Source organism: Triturus cristatus, chromosome 10 (genome assembly GCF_964204655.1).
Source record: "Triturus cristatus chromosome 10, aTriCri1.1, whole genome shotgun sequence".
Taxonomy (NCBI): domain Eukaryota; kingdom Metazoa; phylum Chordata; class Amphibia; order Caudata; family Salamandridae; genus Triturus; species Triturus cristatus.
The window spans coordinates 276,740,921-276,766,801 of NC_140593.1; the positions used below are offsets into that span (position 1 = coordinate 276,740,921).

Sequence of the window (25,881 nt, forward strand, 5' to 3'; positions counted from 1 at the left end):
GGTTGACTCCAAGTCCATTGTCATGGTCACCGGGATGACATTGCGGTGTCTACTTAGACGCCGCCCTCGCGCGCTGACGTCAGTTCTGACACGACTTTCCACTCCAGAAGCGCAGAGCCATGCAAGACACTGACCACTGGCACACATAACTAGGGCCCTGTAAGGATGTGCAGGATACAAGACCACAGTGCAAGCCAGAAAGATGTAGTGCGACATCATAGGCAGCAGCAGCGCAGGTGAGGGGGGGGGGTTGTTGGAGGTAAGTTGGGAGGGGTGGTAATGCCTACACAGAGGTAGACTAGACAGCGACGCTATGACAAGGTGTTATTTATCACTGAAATGTATGAATACTCTGTAATTACTAACTCAGAGATATGAGGCATAGGACTTTGTAATGCATTGTTGTACTGGCAGATGCATTGTTGATTATAAAAGGCAATAAAATCTGTTTAAAAATAAATAAAAAATCTGTTTAAAAATAAATAAATAACTAATGCCCTGTAAGGGAGTCCCTATCCCTAGAAGTCAGTTCACAGAACGGGGAGGATGAGTGGGTCGTTAAGGAATCTATAACTACCTATGTCTCTTATAAGTAAGTAACTTGTTCATCTGAAAGAGACCGTAGTTATAGATTCCTTACCTTAGAATTGCTAACCCAGCAATGCCAACCCCGGTGGTGGGTCTGTGAACTGAGTTCACACCAGGAAGACCTGGAGAACAGAACAGCCGAAAAAGCTGTCTCTCCGGACTTGGCTGTCCAGGCAGTAATGTTTTGTGAACCTGTGCAGGGATGCCCACATGGCTGCCCAGCAGATGTCAACCAACGGAACTCCACGTCCCAATGCAGTAGTGGCTGCCGTCGCCCTGGTAAAGTGGGCGCGAAGTCCTACTGGAGGTTCCTTTTTTGCCAAAGAATAACAGATCTTAATGCATTAGACAACCCATCGAGAGATGGTACGTTTGTGCACTGTCCGACCTTTCTTGGCGCCCACATAATCCACGAAGAGTTGATTGTCCACCCGAAAGTCTTTAGTGCGGTCAAGGTAGAAGGACAGCGCACATTTTGGGTCCAGACGGTGGAGTCTTTCCTTCTCTTTGAAAGGGTGCGGAGGCGGGAAGAAGGTGGGCAATGTGATGGTCTGGCCTATGTGGAAAGTAATAACCACTTTGGGCAGAAAAGAAGGCGTAGTACGAAGGACCACTTTGTCCGGATGGACAGTGAAAGCTAAGGTTTGGAAGAAAGAGCCTGAAGCTCACTCACCCTGCGTGCAGATGTAATGGCAAGCAGGAAAGCAGTCTGTAAAGTAAGGAGATGAAGAGGACAATTCTGTAATGGCTCAAAGGGAGCATACATAAGATAAGCGAGGACAAGATTCAAGTCCCACTGAGGCATTTCGGAAGGAGGAAAGAGTTGAGTAATGCCCTTCAGAAATCTGTTAATGATAGGGAACTTGAAAAGAGAAGGCTGATCAGGAAGGCGAAGGAATGCCGAAATGGCCTAAAGATAGCCGTTAAGAGTGCCCAGACCAGAGCACTGCTGGGCCAAAGAAAGAATGAAGAGGCAAACCTCTGAAAGGGGGGGCAGAAAGGGGATCCACAGCCTTTGCTGTGCACCGTGCCACAAATGTGTTCCTCCTAAAGGCGTATACCGTTTTAGTGGACGCCTGGCTATCAAGATGATGTTACAGACTTCAGGAGGAAGGTCGAAAGCTGTCAACTGTCCTCACTCAATCTCCACGCACGGAGGTGGAGACTGAACAGGGTCGGGTGGAGAACTGTTCACTGCTGCTGCGACAGAAGATCCTCCTGAAGAGGCAGTCTGATCGGTGGATCGATGGCCATGCTCAAGAGCTCGGGGTAACAGACTTCTTGCGCCCAGTCTGGAGCCACTAGAATTACCTAGGCCCGGTCGCGCTTGATCTTCTTCAGCACTCTGGGTAGAAGTTGTACAGGCGGAAAGGCGCACAGGAGGCCGCAATTCCACTCGTGACGAAAGGCGTCACCGAGCGGGTGCCACCTTCGAAACTCCAATGCGCAGAACTGCTGACATTGCGGGTTCTCTTCGGTGGCAAATAGATCTAACCAAGGCTCTCCCCACTGCTGAAAGAGAACTTGCACCAACTCCCGAGCGAAGACGCCATTCGTGATCCATCATGCACCGTCGGCTGAGTTTGTCCGCCCTGACGTTCGGGGAACCCGCCAGGTGTGAACCACCAGGGATATGCCTTGATGTTCCAGCCATGTCCAAAGGCGAAGAACCTCTTGACATAGGGTCACAACCCCACCCCTCCCTGTTTGTTGCAGTAGCACATGGCGGTGGTGGTGTTCATGAACACCTGCACAACTCTTCCTTAGACAGAAGGAAGGAATGCCTTGAGTGCAAGACGAATCACCTGGAGCTCCAGAAGGTTGGTGTAGAGCCCGGACTCTGCTGTAGACCAGAGACCCCTGATCTCCGCCTCTCCCATGTGGCCGCCCCATCCCAGGAGTGACGCATCCGTCACCACTGTGAACTCTGATTGGGGAAGGGAGAGGGATCTGCCGCTGACCCAATCTTGGCTCATTAGCCATCACTACAACTGACTCGCAGTCCCCTCTGAGATCTGGACGATATCGGAAAGATTGCCCTGATGCTGCACCCACTGGAGCTTCAGATCCTACTGCAGAGCCAGCATATGCCGTCTGGCATGATCTACCAGCAGGATGCAGGAGGCCATGAAGCCCAGCAGCCACAGTCATTCTCAACTAAATCCGGGATAGATGCTGAAACATTGGTATCATAGCCCGAATATCCCGGACTCGCTGCTCGGGAGGATAAGCCAGTAACTGTGTTGTATCCAGAACTGCTTGGATGAAAAGGACCTGCTGAGAGGGAATCAAGTGTGACTTCGGCACGTTGATAGTGAACCCTAGCGAATGCAGGCGGTCCACCATAGCCTAGAGGAGGGAGACGACAGCCTGGGGCGAGCCCGCCTTCAACAGCCAGTCCTCGAGATAGGGGAAGACTGGAACTCCTGATCTGCGCAGATGAGCTACGACCACCGATCTCACCTTTGTGAACACCCAGGGGGCGCTGGTAAGGCAGAAGGGGAGCACGGTAAACTGAAAATGTTTGTGGCCTACCGTGAATTGTAGGTAACGCCTTTGGTCAGGTAAGACGGGGATGTGAAAATAAGCGTCCTGCAAGTCCATTGCTACCATCCAGCCTTCAGGGTCGAGGGCAGACAGGACCTGAGCCAATGTGAACATTTTGAACTCCTCTTTTTCGGAGGAAACGGTTGACGTCCGTGAGGTTTTCTCGGGTACCAGGAAGTAGTGGTAGTAGCAACCACGACCTACTTCTGGCACAGGGAGTCATTTGATAGCTCCCTTGGCTAAGAGAGCTGTAACTTCCTGGCGGAGAAGGCCAAGTGATCCTCCGACATGCGATGGAGTGTTGGTGGCATGGAGGGAGGGATAGCCTCGAAGGGGAGGGAGTAGCCCCTTCGGACTATCTGCAAACCCCACCTGTCCAACGTGATGTTGTGCCAGTGGGGGAGGTAAAGGCGGATCCTGCCGCCCACTGGCGGCCCTGAAAAGTCGGACTAGGAAGGTTTGAAGGCTGCTGCGGGGGGGGGCATTGGTGGCCTCCAGACCCGCGACACTGGGTCCCATGTCCCCGGCCACACATAGACTGGGTAGCTTGCGCTGCCCTGTGGCTCTGGGTGGACCTTGGTGGGGCACCCTTCTGTAGCCACAAACGGCAGACTGCATGGGGCGAGAAGTTGCTGCGAGGCCCAAGGATCTGGCCGTGGCCCTAGAAACGCTCAAGCGCGTTGTCCGCCTCGTCACCAAACATGCAACAGCCATCGAAGGGCACATCCAAAAGTATGGATTGGACATCCCCAGAGAAGCCAGACGTTCTCAGCGAGGACAAGCGCCTCAGGGCCATCGACGTGGAAACCATCCTACCCAGCGAGTCTGCGGTATCCAGCCCACACCGAATGGTGAATTTAGCTGCGTCTCGACCCTCAGCAACAGCACAGGTGAGCACGGCCCGGGCCTCCTCCCGGTACTGTTGCAGCACTTGCGCGACCTTATCCCACACCGTGTGTGTATAACGGCCCAGGAGACATGCATTCCAAAGCTGGGGGAAGAAAACATTTTCTTCCCAAGATGGTCCAGCTTCTTGGATTCCCTAATTGGGGGAGCAGTAGGGAATGTGCCTTTTGAGGATGAGGCTTGGACCACCAAGCTGTCAGGGGTAGGGTGTTAGGAGAGGAAAAGTCGGTCGCCCGGGGCCAGGCAGTGGCGTTGGGGAATCATCCTGTCCACAGGCGCACCTGTACTGGGCTTGGACCAAGTGTCTAGACGGATGTCAGTGAGAGCCTCATTAAAAGGCAGCAGGGGCTCCGAAGAGGCTGCTGCCGGCTGAAGCACCTCAGTCAGGAGGTTAGTCCTGACAACCACAATAGGAAGCTCGAGGCCCAAGGCCTCCGCCGCCCTATGCTACACCACAGCGTAGGAAGCTCCCTCCTCCGTAGCCACGTTAGGGGGGAAAAGAATACCAAGGTGTGGTGACCACTGGCATCACCCAAATCCTCATGCCAGTCCGGCTCCTAAAGGTGGTCTGCTAGAGGGTCAACCGAACCCTCCCAGTCCTCCTCACTCTCCTCTGGCTACCACTCAGGGCGGTAGGGAACACCAGGGATGAACAGGGGTACAAAAGTACCCTCCGGCGCCGGTACCAACGTCGGTCGACATTGGTCCGGAGCCGTGTTCAAATCGGGATTAAGGCTGGGGTCGATGCCGGTTGGGGGTGCAACCGACGTCGGGGCGTCATCACTGGAATCGGAGCCGGGGAAGGTTCCGGGAGGTCGACTAGCACCGATCAGGATCCAGGCCTGGATCCTTGGGAACCCTGCTGCGCCTCCAGCATTGAAGGCCCAGGGCCCCCAGCTGAGTCCGTGGGGTCCAAGGGTGTGCCTGCGGAGTCGGGCTGCCCAAAAATGCTGTGCAGCGCTTCGTAAAATGCATGAAGCTGGGCAGGGGAAGCTCCGGGAAAAGGAGGGAAGCACGGATCCATCCCAGGGGGCTCCGAGGAAGGAGCCGGAGAGCGACGACACTCCGGGTCCTGCGTTGCGTTGGCTGACGGACAGGGAGAAGGCAAAGAGCGATGATGCTTCTTCGCCACCTTCTTGTGCTTCGACTTACCAAAGGAGTACGAAGACTTTGAAGACGAATGGTGGTGACTCTGCGACTGGTCCCGCAACCTACCCCTCGACCGGGTCCTCAAATGCTGCGGAGCAGACTGACAGGGCTCCAGAAGCTTTCGGGACCACCCCCGCAAAGACATCGGGTTCAGGGCCTGGCAGTTGGAGCACGACTTCGAGTCATGGTTGCGTTCCAGGCACCAGAGACACATGCGGATTGGTGACCAACATTAACTTGTGACAAGAGTTACAGGGCTTGAAACCGGACCGACGACTGGACGTCCCTCGTGCACCAGAAGTCGAAGACTCAAAAAGACGTCGACAAAAGTCGAAAAGGGTTAGTCAAAAAGTGACTAATGGGCACACTCTCTACGGCTCTGCTGTGGCTGCCGTGGAAAAAGAAAGAACTGACGTCAGCGCACAGGAGCGGCGTCTAAGTAGAGGCCACAACATCATCCCGGCGACCATGACGCTGACGATGGACGCGGAGTCGACAGATGCCACCTACTGACGCACAGGGGTACAGCCACGAAAAAATTTCTCCTGATCCAGTCTGACGCCTGTGGGTGATTCTAAGGTAAGGAATCCATAACTACGGAGAAAGAAAGTTTTGAGTTGTAGGAAACAACTATGCACGGGCTAAAATGGTGCCCACATGAGGAATTTGGGGACCAAATTGAAGCCCCACAGTTGCGTAGCAAAAACATGCGAGTTTGACCTTTAATCAAGTGCATCACAGCAAGTGTTTTGAAAAAGGAAGACTGATCTGGAAAACATAAAAAAGCTGAAATGGCCGACATTTAACCCTTAACTGTGACCACTGCAAGACATTGCTGGGCAAATGACAAAACAAACAGTACATCAGAAAGTTTGGCCTAAAGCATATCAAGATGACTGGTCCTAAATACTTGCCAAAGTCCTGGCTAACCACCTCCTAGAGTATACTGACACATTAATCAGGGCAGATAAATCGGGTGTATGCCCTACAGAGCAACAGAAATTAATGTCAGATGCCTATATGGCGTTCTTGAGCGTAGGAAGTCCCTTGAGGAACTGATGGTAATCCTTTGGTTGGATTCTGAAAAGTTGTTCAACTCCCTCGAATGGACCTACTTGATGGCTGTACTTGATAAAATGGGCATCGGCCCAGCATTCATGGCATCGGTGCGCCTCCTCTATACAGCCCCAAGAGCCGCAGTGAAAGTTTATGGAACACAGTCATAGGAATTCGGGTTGGGTGAGGTACTCGGCAGGGCTGCTCACTCTCCCTCCTGTTGTTTGCCCTGGCCATTGAGCCCTTTGCGGAGTGGGTTCAGAAGGATGCCCAGTTGAGGGGTCTGAGATGGGACTGTGACTAAGAGCACGTAGTTTCTCTGTACGCAGATGATCTGCTTCTCTAGCTAGCTGACCCCTGCATTTGATACCAAGAGTGGTGGAGATGTCAAATACCTTCGCGGAATTCTCAGAGATCAAAATTAATTAGGGCAAATCGGTAGCGTACTCTCCCATGGGCTGGAAGCCGCCGGCTGAATGGGTCTGCCTGATGCAATGGGTCACTATAGGTTTCCGATATATGGGTATTCATATTACAGAGTTCAACAGATTTAATTCGTAGGAACTTGGGAGGGATCCTTACGCAGTACAGAACAGATGTGGCCCAAAGGAGACAGCTGCCTTTGTCCCTTTTGGGGCGGACAGCCTTATATAAAAAGATTTTCCTTATCCAGTTTCTGTATGTACTACAGAATACCAAGTATACGATCCCTGATACTTTCTTCCAGGAAGTGTAAGAGATCAATGGGGCTCTGTTATGGAACAGTGGCCTGCCCTGAATCGCTCTGACCCCCCCTCATGCGGGGCCCATTTAACGGGGGGGATTGCACTACCCAAACTGAAGCTGAATTACTGGGTGGCACAACTGACGGTCATGAATGACTGAGCATCATTTTCGCTACCTCCAAGTCCAACATGCTCTGGCCAAATACCTACCATGCACAGGTGAGTTGCCTGAGGGACCACCATTGGAATACAGGGTCTTGGTGGCATCCTTGCATAGCCATGAAGTCTCGCAGACTTATGCTGACCAGAAACTGTCTGAAACTCCTTAGACCAGCTCAAGGATAAAAGGGAGCAGGACCTGGTGATTATTGACATCACTGATTGGGAAGAGGCATGTAGATACCCAAGGGAGGTTGCAATACAGGCACATTTCAGACTAATACATTTTCATAGAGCTTATTTCTCGTGCACCAGACTTTACAAAATGGGCAGGGCAGCCACTGACTGATGCCTCTGTGGCCGCAGCCAAATGGGTACATTGCTGCACACTCTGTGGACTGCCTGAAACTACATGCCTTCTGGCGACACGTAGGGACATATTGGGACAGGCCTCCGGGATTCCGATAGGCCTCACATCTCAATTGGTGTGCTTAGGAATGTGGAGTGACTAGACAATACCCTAATATTTTACTGTGTTATAAATAGGCTTTCCTGTTTTCAGTTTCTCTTTTAGGTAATTCTGGTGGGGGTTTTTTCAGTGTTTTCTCAATACCTTAAAAAAACAGTGGTTATCAGTGGTTACATATTTTCGTGCCATTAAAAACAACAGAAACAGTGTTTTTCCGGTGTTTATGGAATGTTTTGCTTTTAATTATTGCTTGCTTTCTGCACTGATAGTGCATGTGCATAGACCGCGTGTGTACAGGGTATATGAGATCCAAATACATTTTTACAAATCAAACTTATTGTAGTACACCATACAATACTTCTTTAGTGAGTCTGTGGTCATGCGCGCTCGCTCTTTCCTTCCTATGTAAACGTTTATCTGTGAAAAGGCCCTCTCAACATTGGCACCTGAGACGGGCAACGCCAAAAAGGCCAGTACACAATTTGCTTACTCTGGCCAATGACAAAGCTTTCCATGTCAGTACTAGTGCACCTGAAGATTGTGATTCTCTAGGACATGTTCTGCAACATATGCGTTGAATAGGGTGCATATGCCCTCAGTTATTGAAGCAGTAAAAAATGAAGCTGTACTTTTCAAAGTCTGGAGAAAATTCAGAAGGTATCTGGAACTTGTGCAGTGAGGCTTCATTAACATCAAATGCCATGGTTGGGGAAGGGACATTTCTATGCATCATCACAAGCCATTTCTCATAGAATGTAAAATAACGTTTCCTGAATTGCTTCTCCACATTTCTTTGCTTACCAAGTGGCAAGAATTCTAACATGCAGCATGTTGCAATGCCAAAGTCACTAAAAGTGTCGCTCCGCCTACTCTCAAGGAGATGTTTCAGATCTACACCAATAACGCTGAACTCTTGGTAGACAAGGGTGTTTTCAGACTCTAGCATTTTGATTATGTCCACTACATCAGTCATGTATTCCTATAAAAACCTAAGCATGCAGTAGACTGTACTTTTTTCACATCACTATCAATATGTGACCAAAGATCATCACATTTCTTACCTTTGGCATCATTACTAAGCAAAAATTCTGTAAACGATCGCCACATGGATAATATATCATTCACAGCCTCTAGGACTGAGAACCACCGGCTAAATGACAGTTAGGATGACTCTTCCTTTGATGCCACACAAAGCACAAAATGAGAAATATTTGCATTTTAGTTCCTGGGCATATCGAAACAGTGCAACAGATTGGACTACAAAGTCAAAGGCATTCTTCATTAACTCTGAAGATTGTAAAGCGGCGTGGCCAAGCAGGCTACGATGGTGGACGTGCTCTGCTGAGGCTCCGCGATCGGGCTTGCATTGTGCCCGCTCCACTATGTCGAATCTGGCAACCAAACCGACATCCAGCCGTCGAAACACACGGAGCATTCAGTGGTGCTTAACTTCTTCTGAAACAGAGCAGATCTGCGGAGCAAACCGCGCCATCAAGGAACCCGACACTCGGCGGCAAGATAGTGCCCGCCCGCACCTAACCACGAATACAAGAGGCCTGAGCTGAGAGGTGCGCTCCGGGCGCAGACTGCGGGACCAGCGAGACCAGGATCCGGAGGTGTGGAGGAGACAGCACGCCCGAACGTTGTTAGTGGCCGATGCGGACCAGGAAAAGCAGCGGATACCAAGCTGGTGCCCGGAGGCGGCCAACCGCGCAAGACGCTGCAGATAGGAACCGAGGCCTGATTCACATAGTGTGCAACCGAGCAGAGCCTGGAGGAACTCACCGGACAGCGGGGCCCCAGAGATGCCGGGACCACTTCCACCCACAGGCCGCCAAGGACTGGAGAACTGCTTGTCCCAAGATCGCCTGACCCTAACATGGCACCCGATAAATGCAGAGGCTGACCAGGGGGGGGAAGCAGAAGTCTGGGCCCACTGGGAGCGGGTTGCACAGGGTCAGAGACGGTGAGTGGCGGGCCTCCCCCTAAGTTGCCCGGTGCCAGGGGTGAGTGCGTACGACAAACCCCCCACAAACCCCCCACAAACACTGCCTGACCCTGAGATGGAGGGCCTGTGTCCCACTCCGACACTCGGCCTGAAAACGAACCATCAGCCGTGGTGAGAGCAGCATACGCCTCCTCAGCGTGTTCTTCACGACCGGTGGCGTGCCCCCACCCCCAACCCCACAGCACGCCGTAGGGCCGCTCACCACTGGGCCCGCCTGACTCCACGAGATGCCTGGCGACCGCAGCGGCGGACAAGGGAGGTGAGAGGGGCCAGCGCCCCCTGTGGCTGCACCGTGCAGGCTAAGAGAAGCTGACCCACACTGCACCAGCATTGGCACTTTGCCGGAGGCCTGCGTCCCCGGGGAGGGCACACGATCCAGCAGCCGGGGCAACCACCATATATCGAAGGACCAGTGTGGAGCGGAGTACACCCCGGCCCCCTCTCAGAGGGACAGGTGCTCGGCCGCACGCCTCCCAGAACCCGGCATCACATCACCCCACGCGGGAGGAGGCACCCCAGGCGGCACGATGGGGAAGCCCAAAGCCACACAAAACTCGACTGTGCAAGAGACGGCGCATCCCAGGGCCGGACCCAAGATAGCCGTGGCCCCGTCCGACCCATCCATTTCGGACAAGCTCGACCAAGTATTAGCGACTATTGAACTCTCCAGGGTGTCTATGGAGGAACTCTGACAACCAACATAAGCCTTATCAGGGATGGCCATCGAAAACTGTCCGACAAGGTGAACGAGGGGGAGAAGATTGTGGCTGACCTGAAGCCCATAGTCAAGGCACAACATGCAACACTCGAAGCTGTCTTGACCCGCCTAACCCCTATGAAGGAGCGAGTGGACGATCTGGAGGGTTGCTCGAGGCGCTCTAATATCCGGGTGCTGGGGCTACCAGTAGGAATTGAAGGGTCAGATCCGGTGGGGCACATGGAGGCGTGGGTGAAATCCTTCACTCCAACTACCGGCCTTCTTCTCCATTGAGCGCGTTCACAAGGTCCCAGCGCGCAGGCCTCAGCCCGGGGCCCCCCCCCTGGCCGATGTTGGCAAAATCCCTCCACTTTCGACACCGCAACGCGGTGCTCAGAGCCGCCAGACAATCTGGCCCCCTCCGGGTCGAAAACAAACAGATAATGATCTTCCCTGATTATGAACGAGCGGTGCAGCAACAGAGATCGTTATTCCTGGAAGTGAAACGATGACTAAGGGCGAACAATATTCAGTATTCCCTATTATTTCCCGCCCGACTGAAAGTTATTCATAACGGCTCTGCCATATTCTTTACACACGCCGAAGAGACACACGACTGGGCGGACCAGTACTGCCCGCAACTGTCCGGGGCAGAGACCGCACAAGAGCAGAGACGTAGGGCGCTGCGACCCAGGAGGCGCAACTCAAAATGGGGCCACAAAGGAGGAGGCGCAACGGCAGGGAGTCATACCCTGGACTCCCCGGACCTGGAGCAAATTCTGCAGGAGCGCCGGGACGCTCTGCGGGCAGTGGCAGAACTGCGGGCCTCTTCACCCCCAGAAGACATGGATCGAGCCCAACACCTATTCTCATCGGCAGGAGAGGAGGACAGTGACGGAACATCATCTAGGGTGGTCTCAATCTCACTGCCTCAGGTCACCCCTCAGATAGCGGATCACATAGCTTGATGGCCACACTTGGCGTCTAGAGGGATTTAGCGGCTGGCTGTACACAGACCGAGCCCGTCCCCCCCTCCACGGATGCAGTCGACGGCTGCAAAGGGACACCCCCCCCCCGAAGGGCCCAGATCACCACGCCCCTAGTAACTTGCCAGGCTGCCGTCGATACAATGTCAGAATGTAACTTGCAACAGATAGGCACAGGGCAGCCCGACTAACAGCCTCCCAGCCACCTACAAAGCTGCAGCTCATCCATACTACACAAGCAACATCGCACCGGGGCCCCCTAAACCAGATGACGAGCATTGATCCTCCACAAGCCCTATCGGGGACCCACCTCACACGCACTTACCACCACCCCTATGTCACGTTTTTGCACTCTTCTTCTAGGAGAGCCAGCCCCCAGCGATAGGTCCCCGGTATTGGGACTATTCCCCCGACCCCAGTTCCTAGTTCACCTTCCCCATGTAGCATGACCTCTCGTTACCTCTCACATGAAGGGCGGGGCGTTCACCCACAGCTTCACATTGTTTCGCACGCACCCCCGGCGACCCAACACCGCAGCAACACAACTTATCACCCACCACGAGCCACCATGACCCACACGGACTTCACTTTTTTAACCCTAAATGTGAGGGGGATGCACAAGGCCAGGAAACGCTATGAGATTTATGCATATGTTAAACGCCAACAAGCGCAGATCATCTCCCTACAAGAGACCCACCTCACGCGTGCGGAACTGGGCAAACTGCAGAAGAAATGGCGGGGCACATTCTGTGCCACGACCTACTCCGCATTCGTGCGAGGAACGCTGATCTGGATCCGTCCGGGAGTTCCCTTTCACGAAACCGGCAGGAAGGTAGATCCTGAGGGACGCTACGCACTACTGGAGGGGTTATTGGATGGACAGCCCATCCTCATAGGTAGCATATACGCCCCCAACATAGACCAGGCACCTTTCTGGAGGACGTTAACGAGCAACCTAGCCCTGTTTACATCCTCCCCATGGATATTAGGAGGGGATTACAACTGCTCCCTAGCTCTTGCACCGGATAGATCCCCCCCCCCCCCCGCCAAACACTCCCCAGCCCACACACATACAGTCTGATTTCGTGCCTGGGCCACCCACTGGCCCTTAACGGACGTGTGGCAACCCACACACCCGACTACCTATTCATTCCATTCTATCCCCCACAACTTGCGAGTTCGTTTAGTCCGCTTCATGTGCACACAGTCTATCCTTCCACTCATCCGACAATCTGACTACTTGGGCAGGGTCATATCGGACCATGACGCGCATGTCGTGACTCTCACATGGCGCCCACCCACGCCACTGATCCCTACATGGCGCCTCCCCAGGGACTGCCTCACAGACCCGGTGTTTCAACACGAGCAGTCAGAAACCATCCAACACCATTTCACCGAAAACACGGGCACTACACCTGCTAGATTACTCGAGTGGGACGCCTTAAAGGTAGTCTTACGGGGAGCATGCATCCGGCAAATTACAGGAGTGAGGCAAACACTAGAGAGGGCGGTACAAACCACAGAACAACAAGTGGCACATTTATCTAAGGCAGCGGACCAGCGGGAGCTCCCTCGCATGCAAATAGCGGAAGCCAAAACCAGCTACGAGGAGGCGTGTGCCGACCTCCGGCGATATAATTTTCGTGCATACACCACCAGAGCCCACAATGAAAGGAACCGTGCCGGCACCCTACTAGGTTGGCTCATTAGACAAGACACGCAAGCGCAACCGATCATCGGCATCCAAAATGCCGTTGGGGAGGTGGTATACACGCAAGCGGACATTCTATCAGCCTCCCATGACTACTACACCACCCTATACAAGGAGCCGATCCTGGACGGGGGGGAACATATTCGTAGTATGCTGGCCACAGACACCATAGCCCAAATAACAGATGAGGAGCGGACGTCGTTAGACAATTTACTCACAACAGCTGTGATCAAATCCGCCATTCACCGCCTGGCCAAAAACAAGGCTCCAGGACATGACGGTTTCCCCATAGAATTATACTCCACATTCTCTCGACAACTGATCCCACGGCTTGACACCGTCTTTCAAGAAGCATTGGAGGTAAGGTTACTCCCTCAATCTATGCGGGAATCCAAGCCCGACCGAGACCTTCTACTTCGGGCCTCATACCGCCCCATCACTCTCCTGACCGCGGATTGCCAAGTACTAGAGAGGATCCTAGCGGACAGAGTCACAGAGGTACTCCCCAGACTGATACACTCGGACCAGTGTGGATTTGTCCCGGGGAGAAATACCTCCCAAAATATATGCCGGCCGAGCCCTCCACAATAAAGAGTGGCATATAGCCCTAGAACACCACAAAAAAGTGTCCCGCAATAAAAAATATAAAAATGTCCAGTTCAACATACTGCACCGCATTTACCTCACGCCGGCGCGACTTAAGCGCTTCTACCCAACGTCACACTTTGACTGCCCCCGCTGCCACACTCCTGACGCCCCATTCATCCACATGTTTTGGACATGCCCCACGATACAAGCCTTTGGGTAACGGTACACACAGTGGCGGCTCCTCCATACGGGCGTTTGGGCGCCGCCCCCCTGCTTTCTCGCAGTGCGAGAAGGCAGAAACATAAATGGTAATAACTACCATTTATGTTTCTGCCTTCTCGCACTGCGAGAAAGCAGAAGTGCCTGATCGGGGGTGGGCGGTCCTGCTTGAGGGCAGGGGGGAGTGGCTTGCCCAGTGTTGTGCATAGGGACTGTTTGGCCGGCCCTGGGGCCGATCAAACAGTCCGTATGCACAACACTGGGCAAGCCACTCCCCCCATGCCCTCGAGCAGCACCGCCCACGGCGCCCACTCTACATAGCGAAAATGGTCCCGGCTGGGGCGCTCTCTACTGCGCCTCAGCGTTGTGATTGGCAGAGCGGAGGGAGGGAGGCTGCCTTTCATTCATGACGACATGACGACGAGAGCTTCAGGACGGCGGGAGCGGCAGTTTGGACGCATCCAGAAGCTGCGGTGTTGCAGGACGGAGCGGGAGTTGGAACGCATCCAGAAGATGTTGCAGGACGAGGATGGTAAGTTTTATAATATTCTTTCCCACCCGCCTCCACCCCCCGTGACGACCCCCACCCCCATCATGCCGGCCGTTACTGTGAAGTTATGAATGTACAAAACTATTTTAGGCCCTCCTTAGGCCTAAAATAGTTATGTACATTCATTACTATTTTAGACCCTCCGGTGCCGTATCAATGCCAGTCAGGGCCGGCTTTAGGGCGGTGCGATCGGTGCCACCGCACCGGGTGCTGGAATCCTGGGGGCGCCGTGTTTGAAAGTTTATTATGCCTTTGAAGCACCTGCTGCAGCGTTTCTTTCACCCCGCAATTACCAGGCCTCACATAAATGTCAAGATAACTCGTGCCGCCATTGCTTCTAATTCTCATCAAGCCATTCCGTTTCGATAACAAAGAATTGTAAATGGAAGCTTTTTGGAAAAAACTGCCAGAGTGATGGCGCGTTCTTCTGATGGAAACAAAGGTTCATTTCTCAGAATTTCAGCTCTGTGTGGAAGTTGTGTCGCTTGTATTGGCGGATGGAAAAGGCTGCAGCCGAGGAGCGGTGCGCGCGTGAAGGCGTCTACGTCACCTCATACACACACCAATAGACCTTTTCTTCTCTGAGAATATCGTGTGATTAATTATCTTCCTGGAGAGAGAGATCAGCATTTTGTATAGTTGTGGTTTTGACTTAGGTGAAGTTAGTGCAGAGGGTTAATATGCCTGCTGCAGAGAACGTGTACCATGTAGATTACAGATGTAAACAGATCAGCAGGTTACTTGCAATGTATAATTTAAAGTCCTTAGTCCTAATATAGAATAGTGAGGTATTAACTTTCATCCTAGAACTGCATACACGCTGCAAAGTACAGAACATTGATCAATGTTGCAAAAAGGGTTAATTTGGCTAGAAATCGATTCTTATTATTAAAGAAAACTCCCAACTATGCTGTTTCTTTTTCGACTCTGAGTTTGTGCTTCTCCACACCAAGCACTCTTAAACTATGCTGCCTACCAGTATGGATGACATGATGTGACTCCTACACTTTTAGTCCTTTGGCTTACGTAACATTTCCTACACAGTGATTTACACATGTATGATTGAATGTCTGTGTGTAATATGCATGTGATGCAAAGTGCTCAGACACCCTGCACTGGTATGAGTGGCGCTATATAACTAATTCAATGCATCTGAGAGAGTGTGGTTATGGAGACTTGGTCACTGTTTTCGCCACCCAATCTTTGGCCCTAATGGAGACCTGAGGTGACATATAGTTCATCTTTCTTTGGCAATAAGGTCAGGCGGCTAACGCCAATGTTCCCTTTTTTTTTTAAATAATGCAGTCAGGCTAAATGGATGGCACGGGTGCAAGCAGGAATGAAGCACGATATGGGACAGTTTTAAATGTGTTTAATTATTTCAAGTCTACATATCCTACCTACTTTTATAAATATTCTTGCTTTCTGAAATGTGGTTTAACCTGCATCCTTTGGGCCTTTTTTTTTTGTTCTTCAAAATTTCCTTGGCGTGAGGGTCCTGCAGTTCCCCTTTAGTCAATCAGGCTCGCTATGACACAAAACACATTTAGACCCTTTTTTTACGCCCCACCACTTTCAAATGTCACCAGCCACCACTGGGTACACACTACAATACAAAAAGTCACAGGTCTGACAGAATTCCACACGTGGGAGGCATGCGCCCTTGGCATTTATAAGCGCAAGAAGCAAAAAAAGGTAGAAACCAAATTTGCAATGCTAGCCGTACTCATAGCAAAGCGTAGTATAGCAATGCACTGGTGCTCACCGGAGGGCCACCCAATAGCAGCATGGTGGGGGGCGGTAAAGAAAAGGGGCACGGCTGAAGAAGATATTATCAGGCAGGAGGAGGTTTGCGGTATGCGACGGCACCCAGTATCATTGGACTGGGCGATGATCCTTCATGACTTCACGCAAACACAAACTACCAGCGGGGAAATCCCCGCAAGCCACCCGGACGGACCCAGGACCCAGCGCATATTGCCCTTCACAAAATCCCCCTCCTCCACACTAGCTCACCCCTCCAGCCGCCTTCAGCGTACCGCACCACTAGTAACGTTGGGAACCATTCCCCGCAGTTAACGTAACAACATGGAGCTTCGCCCCACCTAGCCCCTACCCCACTCCCCCCCCCCCCCCCCCCCCCCCGCCGCATTTCTTCAGGAGTTATAGATCCCCAGTTCAGTACCTGGATTACCATTTAGCAGTGCCCTATATAGGGAACAAAGGACTAGCAACTGTCATACGGGTATGGGTGACTCCGCAACCCTCTCAACAGCATCTTCAAGTATGTTTCACAGCATATCATTCAGAGGCAGAGAGGCATTCCCCCCTCCCCCCCCCCCCCCATCAACAGACACTCGGCTATCCAATGCAGAAGTGTTGATATCAATTGTAAAGCAGTAGCAGATGAGTTTGATTGTTGTATGACATGTATAATACAAAAATCCAATATCTAGCAAGTGAGAAGGATCTCTTACAGAGAAGCACTTCAGCTCTGGTATCGATTTTGACAGGTCATCATACAACTTTTTCATATACGTAGCTGAATTACTGCAAATACAAACAATATCACTCCAATCTTTATTGAACTTGGTAGGAACTTTTTTGCAGCAGCATTCCAAGTGACACAGCGTTCCATGTTTACCAAACTTCTGGTGTCACGTTTTCACCACTATCTCCGATGCTTGGTGACAACACTCTTTTCACATATACCTGTCACTACACCTTGCATTGAATGTTTAAAACCTGGAGTGTTTGGCAATTCATCTACAATCAATAATGACTCACTAGAAAAGGGGGCTGATGTATCAAAGGATTTCACCCATTCTCTGTCTGTGGGTGAATGTGACGGTACATATTGGGAAAGATTCTTATGAAACCAGCCGTTTTACCTATCCGTGAAATCAAATGTAGCCAAAATATTAAATATGATTTTGATATTTCCTGATTGTCTACAGTTTATAAAATAACTAAAGAAGACCTAAAACGTGCTTCTAAACACCGCATCTTTAGACCAAAGACCACATAACTGAAAAAAGTAGATGGAAGAAGAAAGAATATTTTTGTGACATTCCTAAACAACAAAACTCAAGCAGAATAATGTTAGCCCAGTCTTTCTCACTGCCGCCTTGTATAACAACGTTACATTGTATTGGCCCCTTCAGGAAGAAATAAAAATGAGTCATTCACTCATCTTTTCCTTTCTCTGAATGTCACTTAGTTTGTGGTTCTGAAGGTGTTTTTTCAGTGTTTGTGTTTATACTGGTGATGGCTATTTTCCTTTCAGTGGGGTTTTATCAGTTATTATAGGTTTAAACCTAAAACCAGACAGCCTAGTTATAAAACTAATAAAATGATGACTGGTCCTACACCAGACAACAGACTTTTCCCAAAATCCAGTGTAAATGGATTTAGTTAAAGGACGTCTAGCTACAAGGATGCTATCCACTATGGCAGGTGGCTAATCAAAATAACTCGCCGGTCACTGCTTAATTTCCACACATGGAAGTTGCTTGGATTCGGGCTTAGGACCCTACCCTACTGCTGAGGGAGGAACCGCAGCCAAAGATGTAGCCAGATCAGAGGGCAAATGTTTAGACTCAAAAGATCTGGGTACCACAACCACCTGGCCCAGTGAAGGGCTATGAGGATGACTTGGACCCAAAAGTCCTGATTTTCTTCAGAACTCGAGTCAGGAGAGGTAATAGTGGGAATGCTTAAATGAGACCCATGTCTCATCACAGACGCAATACATTTCCCAGTGGCTCTCCTGGAGGAAATATCAGCGCACAAATGTTTAGATACTGCCTGTTCTTGCGGTGCCAAACAGATTTAGGCTGGGCAGGCCTCACTGTTCGAAGATGCGTAATACTGCCTCCGGATGGTGACACAATTCCTGATCCGCTGTCCTAAACATGGTCTGTTTGTTCACTTTGACATTCAGAGAGCCTTCCAGGTGGTTGGCCACCAGAAAAATCTAGTACGGTTTTAGCACTCTCTGTAGACGCCAATCCTATAGGCACAGGATTCAGAAACCTACTCCACCATCTTTTGCATGCACGTCAGTCTGGTTGTTAGTGAAGACCTGAACCAACCTCCCCCTTGATGAATAGCAAGAGGGTTTTCAGAACAAGCTGTATTGTATAAAGCTCCAAAAGATTGATTTGGAGCCAGCGCTCTGCCGGAGAGTAGATGCCTCTGATCACCACCTCTTCCAGATTGAACTCTCCCACCTACCTCAGCAGGGATGCATCTTTCACAACTGTGAATCCGGGGTGAGGAAGGGAGAGCAGTCTGCGGCAGGCCAGATTGGTGTTCATTTATCACGAGCGAAGATTACGAGCAGTCTCCTGAGAGACCTCGATGAAATCAAAGGGACAGCCCTAGTTCTGGGCCCAATGAAACTAGAGGTTCTATGTAGGGCCTGCATATATCATCTGACTTAAGGCACAAAGAGGATTCAGGAGGCTAGGAGCCCAAGAAGCGGAATAACTATCCTCACCAAGACCTAGGACTGAGCCAAAACATCTGGATCATATTCAGAATTTCCCAGATTTAGTAGGCAGTGAAAAAGCCTTGAACTGCACTGTGTCCAGGATAGGCAGATGAAGGGAATTTCTGTGCAGGGCTAAATTTGGATTCCAGCTTACTGATGGAAAATCCCAGAGAAAGAGCATCTGTCGTCTGGAAGTAGAATGCGACTGACTGCAGCAAACCCAACTTAAACAGTTAGTCATTGAAGTATTCGAATATATGTATCCTCAGTCTCCGAAGATGAGCTACAACCACTGCTATTAATTTTGTGAACATGAGGCCAAAGTAAGGGCAAAGGGTACCACAATAAATTGGAAGTGCCCCAATCCTACTTTTCACCGCAGGTAGTGTCTGTGGGACTGCTGGATGGGTATACAAACATGTTCACCCTGCAATCCAAGGTCACCATCCAGTCACCAGGATTCAAGGCTGAGAGAACCTGCTCTAGGGAGCATTTTGAACTTGTCCTTTCTCCGAAATCTTGTCAGTGGCTGGAGGACAAGGATAGGCCTGAGGCTCCCGCTTTTCTTCACAAAGAAGCAAGTAGTGCCCCGTGTCCCTGTCACTTGTCCAGTGGCACATTGAGCCAGTGGGAGGCTGACTCTGCATTAAGAGTGACGCACGAGCTACTGAAATTTGATGAGGCATGGGGGGATATGAGACAGGGAAGAAACAAAAAGTAGGACGTACCCCTTTTGAACTATCTGCAAAACCCATTGGTCTGATGTGGTGGGATATTCTAAAGGTGAGGAAGCTGTAGGTTCGAGGCAGGTGTGGCTGTAGATGCACATGCTTGGCATAAATCCGCCTCTAATGTTCGAACAAAAGCTATTGCAGTACTCATTGGTGTAGTAGATGTTCCAAAACAAATGCATTGAATCCAGAACTAGAGGTGCGTGTGTAACATATTGGTTGGTAACCAATACATCACACACAGATATCTGACATGTGGTAATTAACCCAGTGAGCTGTCTTACTGGTATTAGAATATACATAGATCTCTGCAGCAGTTACATTTATCCACAGTATTAAAACTGTGATATGTAGACTTCACAGGCATCTCTTCGGTCACTTATTAAACTTCTAAACTATCCTATAAGGATTGGAAGTCTGTAACAAGGATCAGTGCTCTCTCTTTGGTCTGCCGTCTTTGCTTTTTTTCCCCATGTGTTTTCTATTTTCCGTTTTACTTTCACAAGGCGGCAAAACTACCTTCTGGGGCACATTGGTTTCTGATCCCGCCAGTCAAACCAAAAAAGAATGGTGGATTGAAGAGGGGAAAATATGCCCACAATGCAGGGATCACACCTGGAGTATCAAGCCTGCTCATTGCATGCTGAAAAGCTAGAAGCAGTAATTACTCTATGGCCCAGTCACCAGGTTTCACTTGGGTGTATTATTTAACAGTTTATTGGTTGTGGGAGTTGTACTGTTGGTTCATGCTTCCATTCAGCCTGGAACTTCCCGAATTAGAATACCTTCCTAAAAACATTTGAGTCCACCAGATAAGAAAGGCCTATGCAGATGGACCTGGAGCAGTGCTTTTTATTGCCCATATCAAACTACATGAAACAGTCTGGGACTTACGAATGGATGAGCCCTTGCTTGACAATGAATGAAAAAAGCTTTGATAGTGGTGTATTTTAGTAGGCTAGCCTGTGTCTGAGATGGGAGATTTGGTGATCTAAAAATGAGATGTGACCTTAACAACAGTGTTTGTTTAGTAGCATGTCCACCTCATTTGAAAAAACCCAAACTGCAGCGAATGAGGTGAAAGTGTTAAGCTGTTCTACTCCCCCTAGAGGCCACCATTGTGTGGATTTCTATTGCACATTGTGCGAGGGATACTCCAAGAAGAGCTCAGCTCTAACCTCCCAGTGACCTTATCCTGTTACTTTCCTGGTTTACCTTGGAATTGAACTAAGCATATCTTCAGTTTTCAGAGTAATATAGATTGTTCTTAGGGTAATTTTGAGGAAAAATTAATTTTCTGGGTCAGACTGACCTCTCTTCTGTCACCAACTATCACCATGACTGACCAAGAGAAAAACATCTGTATTCAAATCTTGTTCTACCTGTGGACAGAAAACGATATATAGTAATGACTGACATGAGCAGTGTATTTATTGCCTTTATCCAGTGCATAAGGCTTATTGCTAAAACATTTGTAAAACCCTTTCCTCCCCGATTTTGTTCGGAAGAATAGGGAGATGAGGTTGGTGCTATATTCTTTAGTGAAAAAGAAATCCACCCCTTCCAAGGGGGATGCTTCCTTGTTTGGGGATGTTTCTGTGAAAAATCTTCCACCAAGCATCTCCACAAAGGCAGCGCAAAAAAGCAAACTTGGAGTTTCCAGAGCTGGACTTACAACGTAAAGTGCCTGCAGCTGCTGCTGCCTCACAGGAAAAAACAGGAGTTTCCCCAGTAACGGCGACCACCTACCTACACAAACAACTACACAAAAGTCCATCTCCCATGATGTCCATGTTGAGGCTGGAGGTTTAGTCAGGGCGTCCTGGTCATCTTCGTCAATGAAGAAAAAAACACTGTTGTCACCATCCTTGTCAATGACATCCTCACTGAGATCTATGGAACCGGTCTCATTGACTACCACGAAGAGAAATTTGTCAAGGACCAGGCCCTCATCAATGACGACTGCTTCTTAAGCAACAAACTCGTCTAACACCATTGATGACCACCTCAAGGATGTCTCTGCTTCCACGGTTGACGATGATCCCATTGACGATCAGCTTTCACCGTTGAAACCCATGAATGATACCTATTACTCTGTTGATGACTGCCACCTCGACAACAGATTTTTCAATCCCAGTTACCTTTTCACTGTAAATCCCATAAAGGTGATGGCAAGTCTACGAACCCAGATTCTGGACTGTGAGCTGGAGGTGGATCTTAGTGACTAGAGTATCTCGCTGCCCCTGATTGTGCCCGTTTTTGCCTTCTGTTTCCCCCTCACTGCCCCTGATTGTGCTCGTTTTTGCCTTCTGTTTCCCCCTCACTGCCCCTGATTGTGCTCGTTTTTGCCTTCTGTTTCCCCCTCGCTGCCCCCGATTGTGCCAGTGTTTGCCTTCTGTTTCCCCCTCGCTGCCCCTGATTGTACCCGTTTTTGCCTTCTGTTTCCCCCTCACTGCCCCGGATTGTGCTCGTTTTTGCCTTCTGTTCCCCCCTCGCTGCCCCTGATTGTGCCTGTGTTTGCCTTCTGTTTCCCCCTCGCTGCCCCTGATTGTACCCGGTTGTCTTCAGGTGCCCTCGCCGCTCCTGTTCCCGTCGCTGCGTCCCGTGCGGCCCCGCCCCCCTCACTGCCCATTCGCTGCCCTTGCATCCCGGACGGCTACAAGATCACCCGCAGAGACCGCACCAACGGAGTCGGAGGAGGAATCGGCATCATCCCGAAGAACAGCATCAGGGTCTCGACCAGCACCGCCGAACACATGCATAATCTCCTACGCCGACAACACTCAACTGATCCTCTCCCTCACCAAGGACCCCATCACCGCTAAAACCAACCTCCACGAAGGAGTGAAGGCCGTCGCCGACTGGATGAAGACCAGCCGTCTGAAGCTGAACACTGACAAAACGGAAGTCCTTATCTTCGGCTCCAACCCTTCAGCCTGGGACGACTTCTGGTGGCCGACGGCACTGGGGGCAGCCCCGACACCCACCCACCCACCACGCACGCAACCTGGGAATCATCCTCGACTCAACGCTCTCCATGACCAAGCAAGCCAACGCCGTCTCCTCCTCCTCCTTCAACACCCTCCGCATGCTCCTCAAGATCTACATGTGGATCCCGACAGACACAAGAAGAACAGTCACCCAGGGTATGTAGTGCGCTCTACAAATGTTTGATTGATTGAGTGAAATAGAGTTGCTTCCACAAGACGTGTATTGGTATAGCCCTCCTTTCTATTACAGATATATACAAGGCACATGTATAAAGGGTGTGGGGGGGGCAAGCAGCACAGACCACTTGTTGAGTGAGGAGGCTCTACGGCCTGTGACTCCCTACCTCGGCTATCAAGAACACCAGGGGAGGCCGGGGCTGGGGCACCGATGTATATGGGACTATTCAGTGCCTCTGGCTACTCCTTATTTGAAAAATGGGCCCCCCCCCCCTCTGTCTAATGGGTGTCATCGATATTGTTGTGTGGAGGCGTAGCAATTCTGCAACCCATCTGTTAGGTGCCTACCCCTGCCCATAACATACAAGTATTGTATGATAAGATTTGTGGGCTGTTCTGTGCTCTTTCACCCCATTTACCTCTGAGGGCCGCTAGGATAGAGTGGTATTGTAAAAACTGACCAGGCGGTAGGTCGTTCATATCCGCCAGCTCCTCATATGGTAGAATCACCACTTCCTAATAAAGATCTCCCAGCGTTTGCACTCCAGCGGTTAGCCAGGTCGCTAGTTCCTCAGCGGTCACTGCGCTGCCTCTTTGAGGTGTGCCCTGTAGTGGTAGGGCAGAAGCGTATCGAATTGTTGTGCATGTAGTATACAGACTTCTACGATAAGCTTTGTTTGCAACCTTAAGGAGGAGTTGCTCAGGTTGTTTACACCTGGCACATGGGTGGAATATGCAGAGCATGTCTTCCAGGGACCGATGTGGGCCCTCCGTGGCAGTATCAGATAGTTGTACCACACACCCACGCAGAGACTCAGAAACACACACAGCCACTCAAACATCCACAAAGTCCCTCTTACAGCCACTCACACATCCACTGAAACACTTATAGAAATTGAAATAGCATATGTTTGTATTAAATGTGTTGCTCTTTTAGTATTGAATGTGTATAACCGGCAAACCCCTTAATTGTCTGAGGATTTGCAGCGGATCCATAAAAGTTTTTTTTTTTTTTTTAACTTGGTGCATTGCATTTATAAAAAGACTACATAAGTTAACTCACCTTCATTTTTATATTTTTAGTTTAAAGAATATATAATAATAAGAATTGTGTGACTAAAATGTATCTGTAAACTTGTGAAAATTTATATTACTAAATTGAACGTATAGTTCAAATCGTAGTACAATTTATATTTTAATAAAACGGTGTAATTCACAACAACAACAAAAACCAAAGGTTACAGGGATGTTATAGTTAGGAAATAGAATTTTAAAAAGCCATGCAGTGCTAATTACCACACCTACTACATCACTCATGACATCTTCTATTACATCATTGATAATATCACTGCAAGATTTGCACTGAAATTATTGATGAGAAAACTGTGCAGGGAGGGCACGAGTTATAGTTACTTGAGATAATTACTGCTCAATTTATATGGTGTTGTGTGTATAAAATCTGAACCTAACTATTACGTCCCTGTAACCTTTGTGTTTTTTCCAGTGAAAATCTTAAGTGTACTTTCCTTTCCACATCCATATATTTCAAATTTCTGTTTGCAATCACTTCTAAAGTTGCAGCCAGCACACACTCCCCGTCTCCTAACAATCTCATTATGATCACTTCATTAATACTATAAATAATGTGTGTGTCTTCACTTGTTTTACATCCACATTTTATTTGTTTGTAGGACGTCATCGATGTATTGGTGAAAATTTTGCATACACCCAAATAAAGACAATCTGGTCTACTATGCTTCGCTTATATGAATTTGATCTTGTGGATGGCTATTTCCCCACCATTAACTACACGACTATGATCCATACGCCTAACAACCCTGTCATCAGATACAAGAGGAGGTCACATTGAGCAATGAAAATAAAATGACTCTGCAACAGAGAACGTGGTCAAGAACATTTTTACACCTGGAAGTACAGTTCCATTGACAAGCTGAAGATCAAATGGATAATATCTCATATGTGCTACCCATTCATGGTTTTCTTTCCGTTGAGGAAAGCATGTGACTGATCTACCTGGACAAGTTTAGTAACTTCATGTGAAAGCAACCTTTTTGCACTTACTACTTCATAAGTATGAGTACCAACATGCGAGTCCTAGCTTCCTTTTCTAAAAATGTTGGAAAATACTGAAATGTAGTTTTTTTTTAGTACAGTACTAGAAAAGTTGAGGTATATTGATATGTATTTTGCCCCGTAAAATACAGAATTCAGTTGAGAACTTGGTATTTCCTATTGTTGTCACACAGCTTTCTCAAAAGTTAAACCTTCCTCAGTATTTTGGTATCCTGTCTTGATGCACCACTTATCTCACAAAAAAAAGTTTTGTCCTCAATGGTGAAGTTGGTAGATATTGATGGGGAGGGTTGGTTTGTGTTAGAAGTGCATTGTATCTCGAATAAAAAGTAGAACCTCAAGGGAACGTTTTGTAAATATGTGTACAAAACAATTGAGACACAAATAATTGATCATTCATGATCTTTCCTCATACAGTGTACATTATGCAAGTTTGACTTCTCATATGTATTGATTGTTTCCTTAAATGACACATAGGCTTTCATCAAATCTTCTCAGTTGAATATTGGCATCTGAAGCAAAACCTTTTTTTATTAAAAATATTATGATTTTGTTGAAAAGGTTTTTGTAGCCTACACATCGAATGAGTTCTAAACGCCAGTTTTATGTAGAGTATTGAGCGCTGAGTACATTGAACTACACCTATAAATTGGGTGAAGAAGTTAAAAATGTTTGCTTTATGCGTTACTTAAGCTAGTAAGTGATGCAGGTTATGTTCACGGTTGTTCATTTTGTATGTATTAAATGATTTTGTGAACAAATATGCGTGTGGTATTAATTTAAACTACTAATATTTGATTGAGCCACATTACAAGACAACTGTTAGATGAAAATAATGTCTAGTTTAGAGCTCACTATCTTATTTTAATTGGAGAGGATGAGGAAAGTTATTGAAAATAACTCTGCTTGATGAACAAGTTACTTATCTTTGGTAATGCTCTTTCTGCTGTATACTCTTATTTAACTTCGGAATCCTTACCTTGTGAATCTCCCCATACTGTATACAGGAACTCTTGTCATCTTTAGCTCCTGCAAG

The 25,881-nt window shown here is 49.1% G+C and overlaps 1 protein-coding gene across 1 annotated transcript in view; it reads left to right on the forward strand.

Annotated features, from left to right (window-relative positions):
- CYP51A1 (cytochrome P450 family 51 subfamily A member 1) overlaps window positions 1–25,606 on the forward strand; it is an 86,473-nt gene extending 60,867 nt beyond the window's left edge. Inside the window, exon 10 of the mRNA XM_085631091.1 lies at window positions 24,443–25,606. Coding sequence (XP_085487217.1) covers window positions 24,443–24,621 — 179 coding nt within the window. The 3' untranslated portion in view covers window positions 24,622–25,606. The remainder of the gene's footprint in view (window positions 1–24,442) is intronic.
- Window positions 25,607–25,881: the final 275 nt, after the last annotated feature.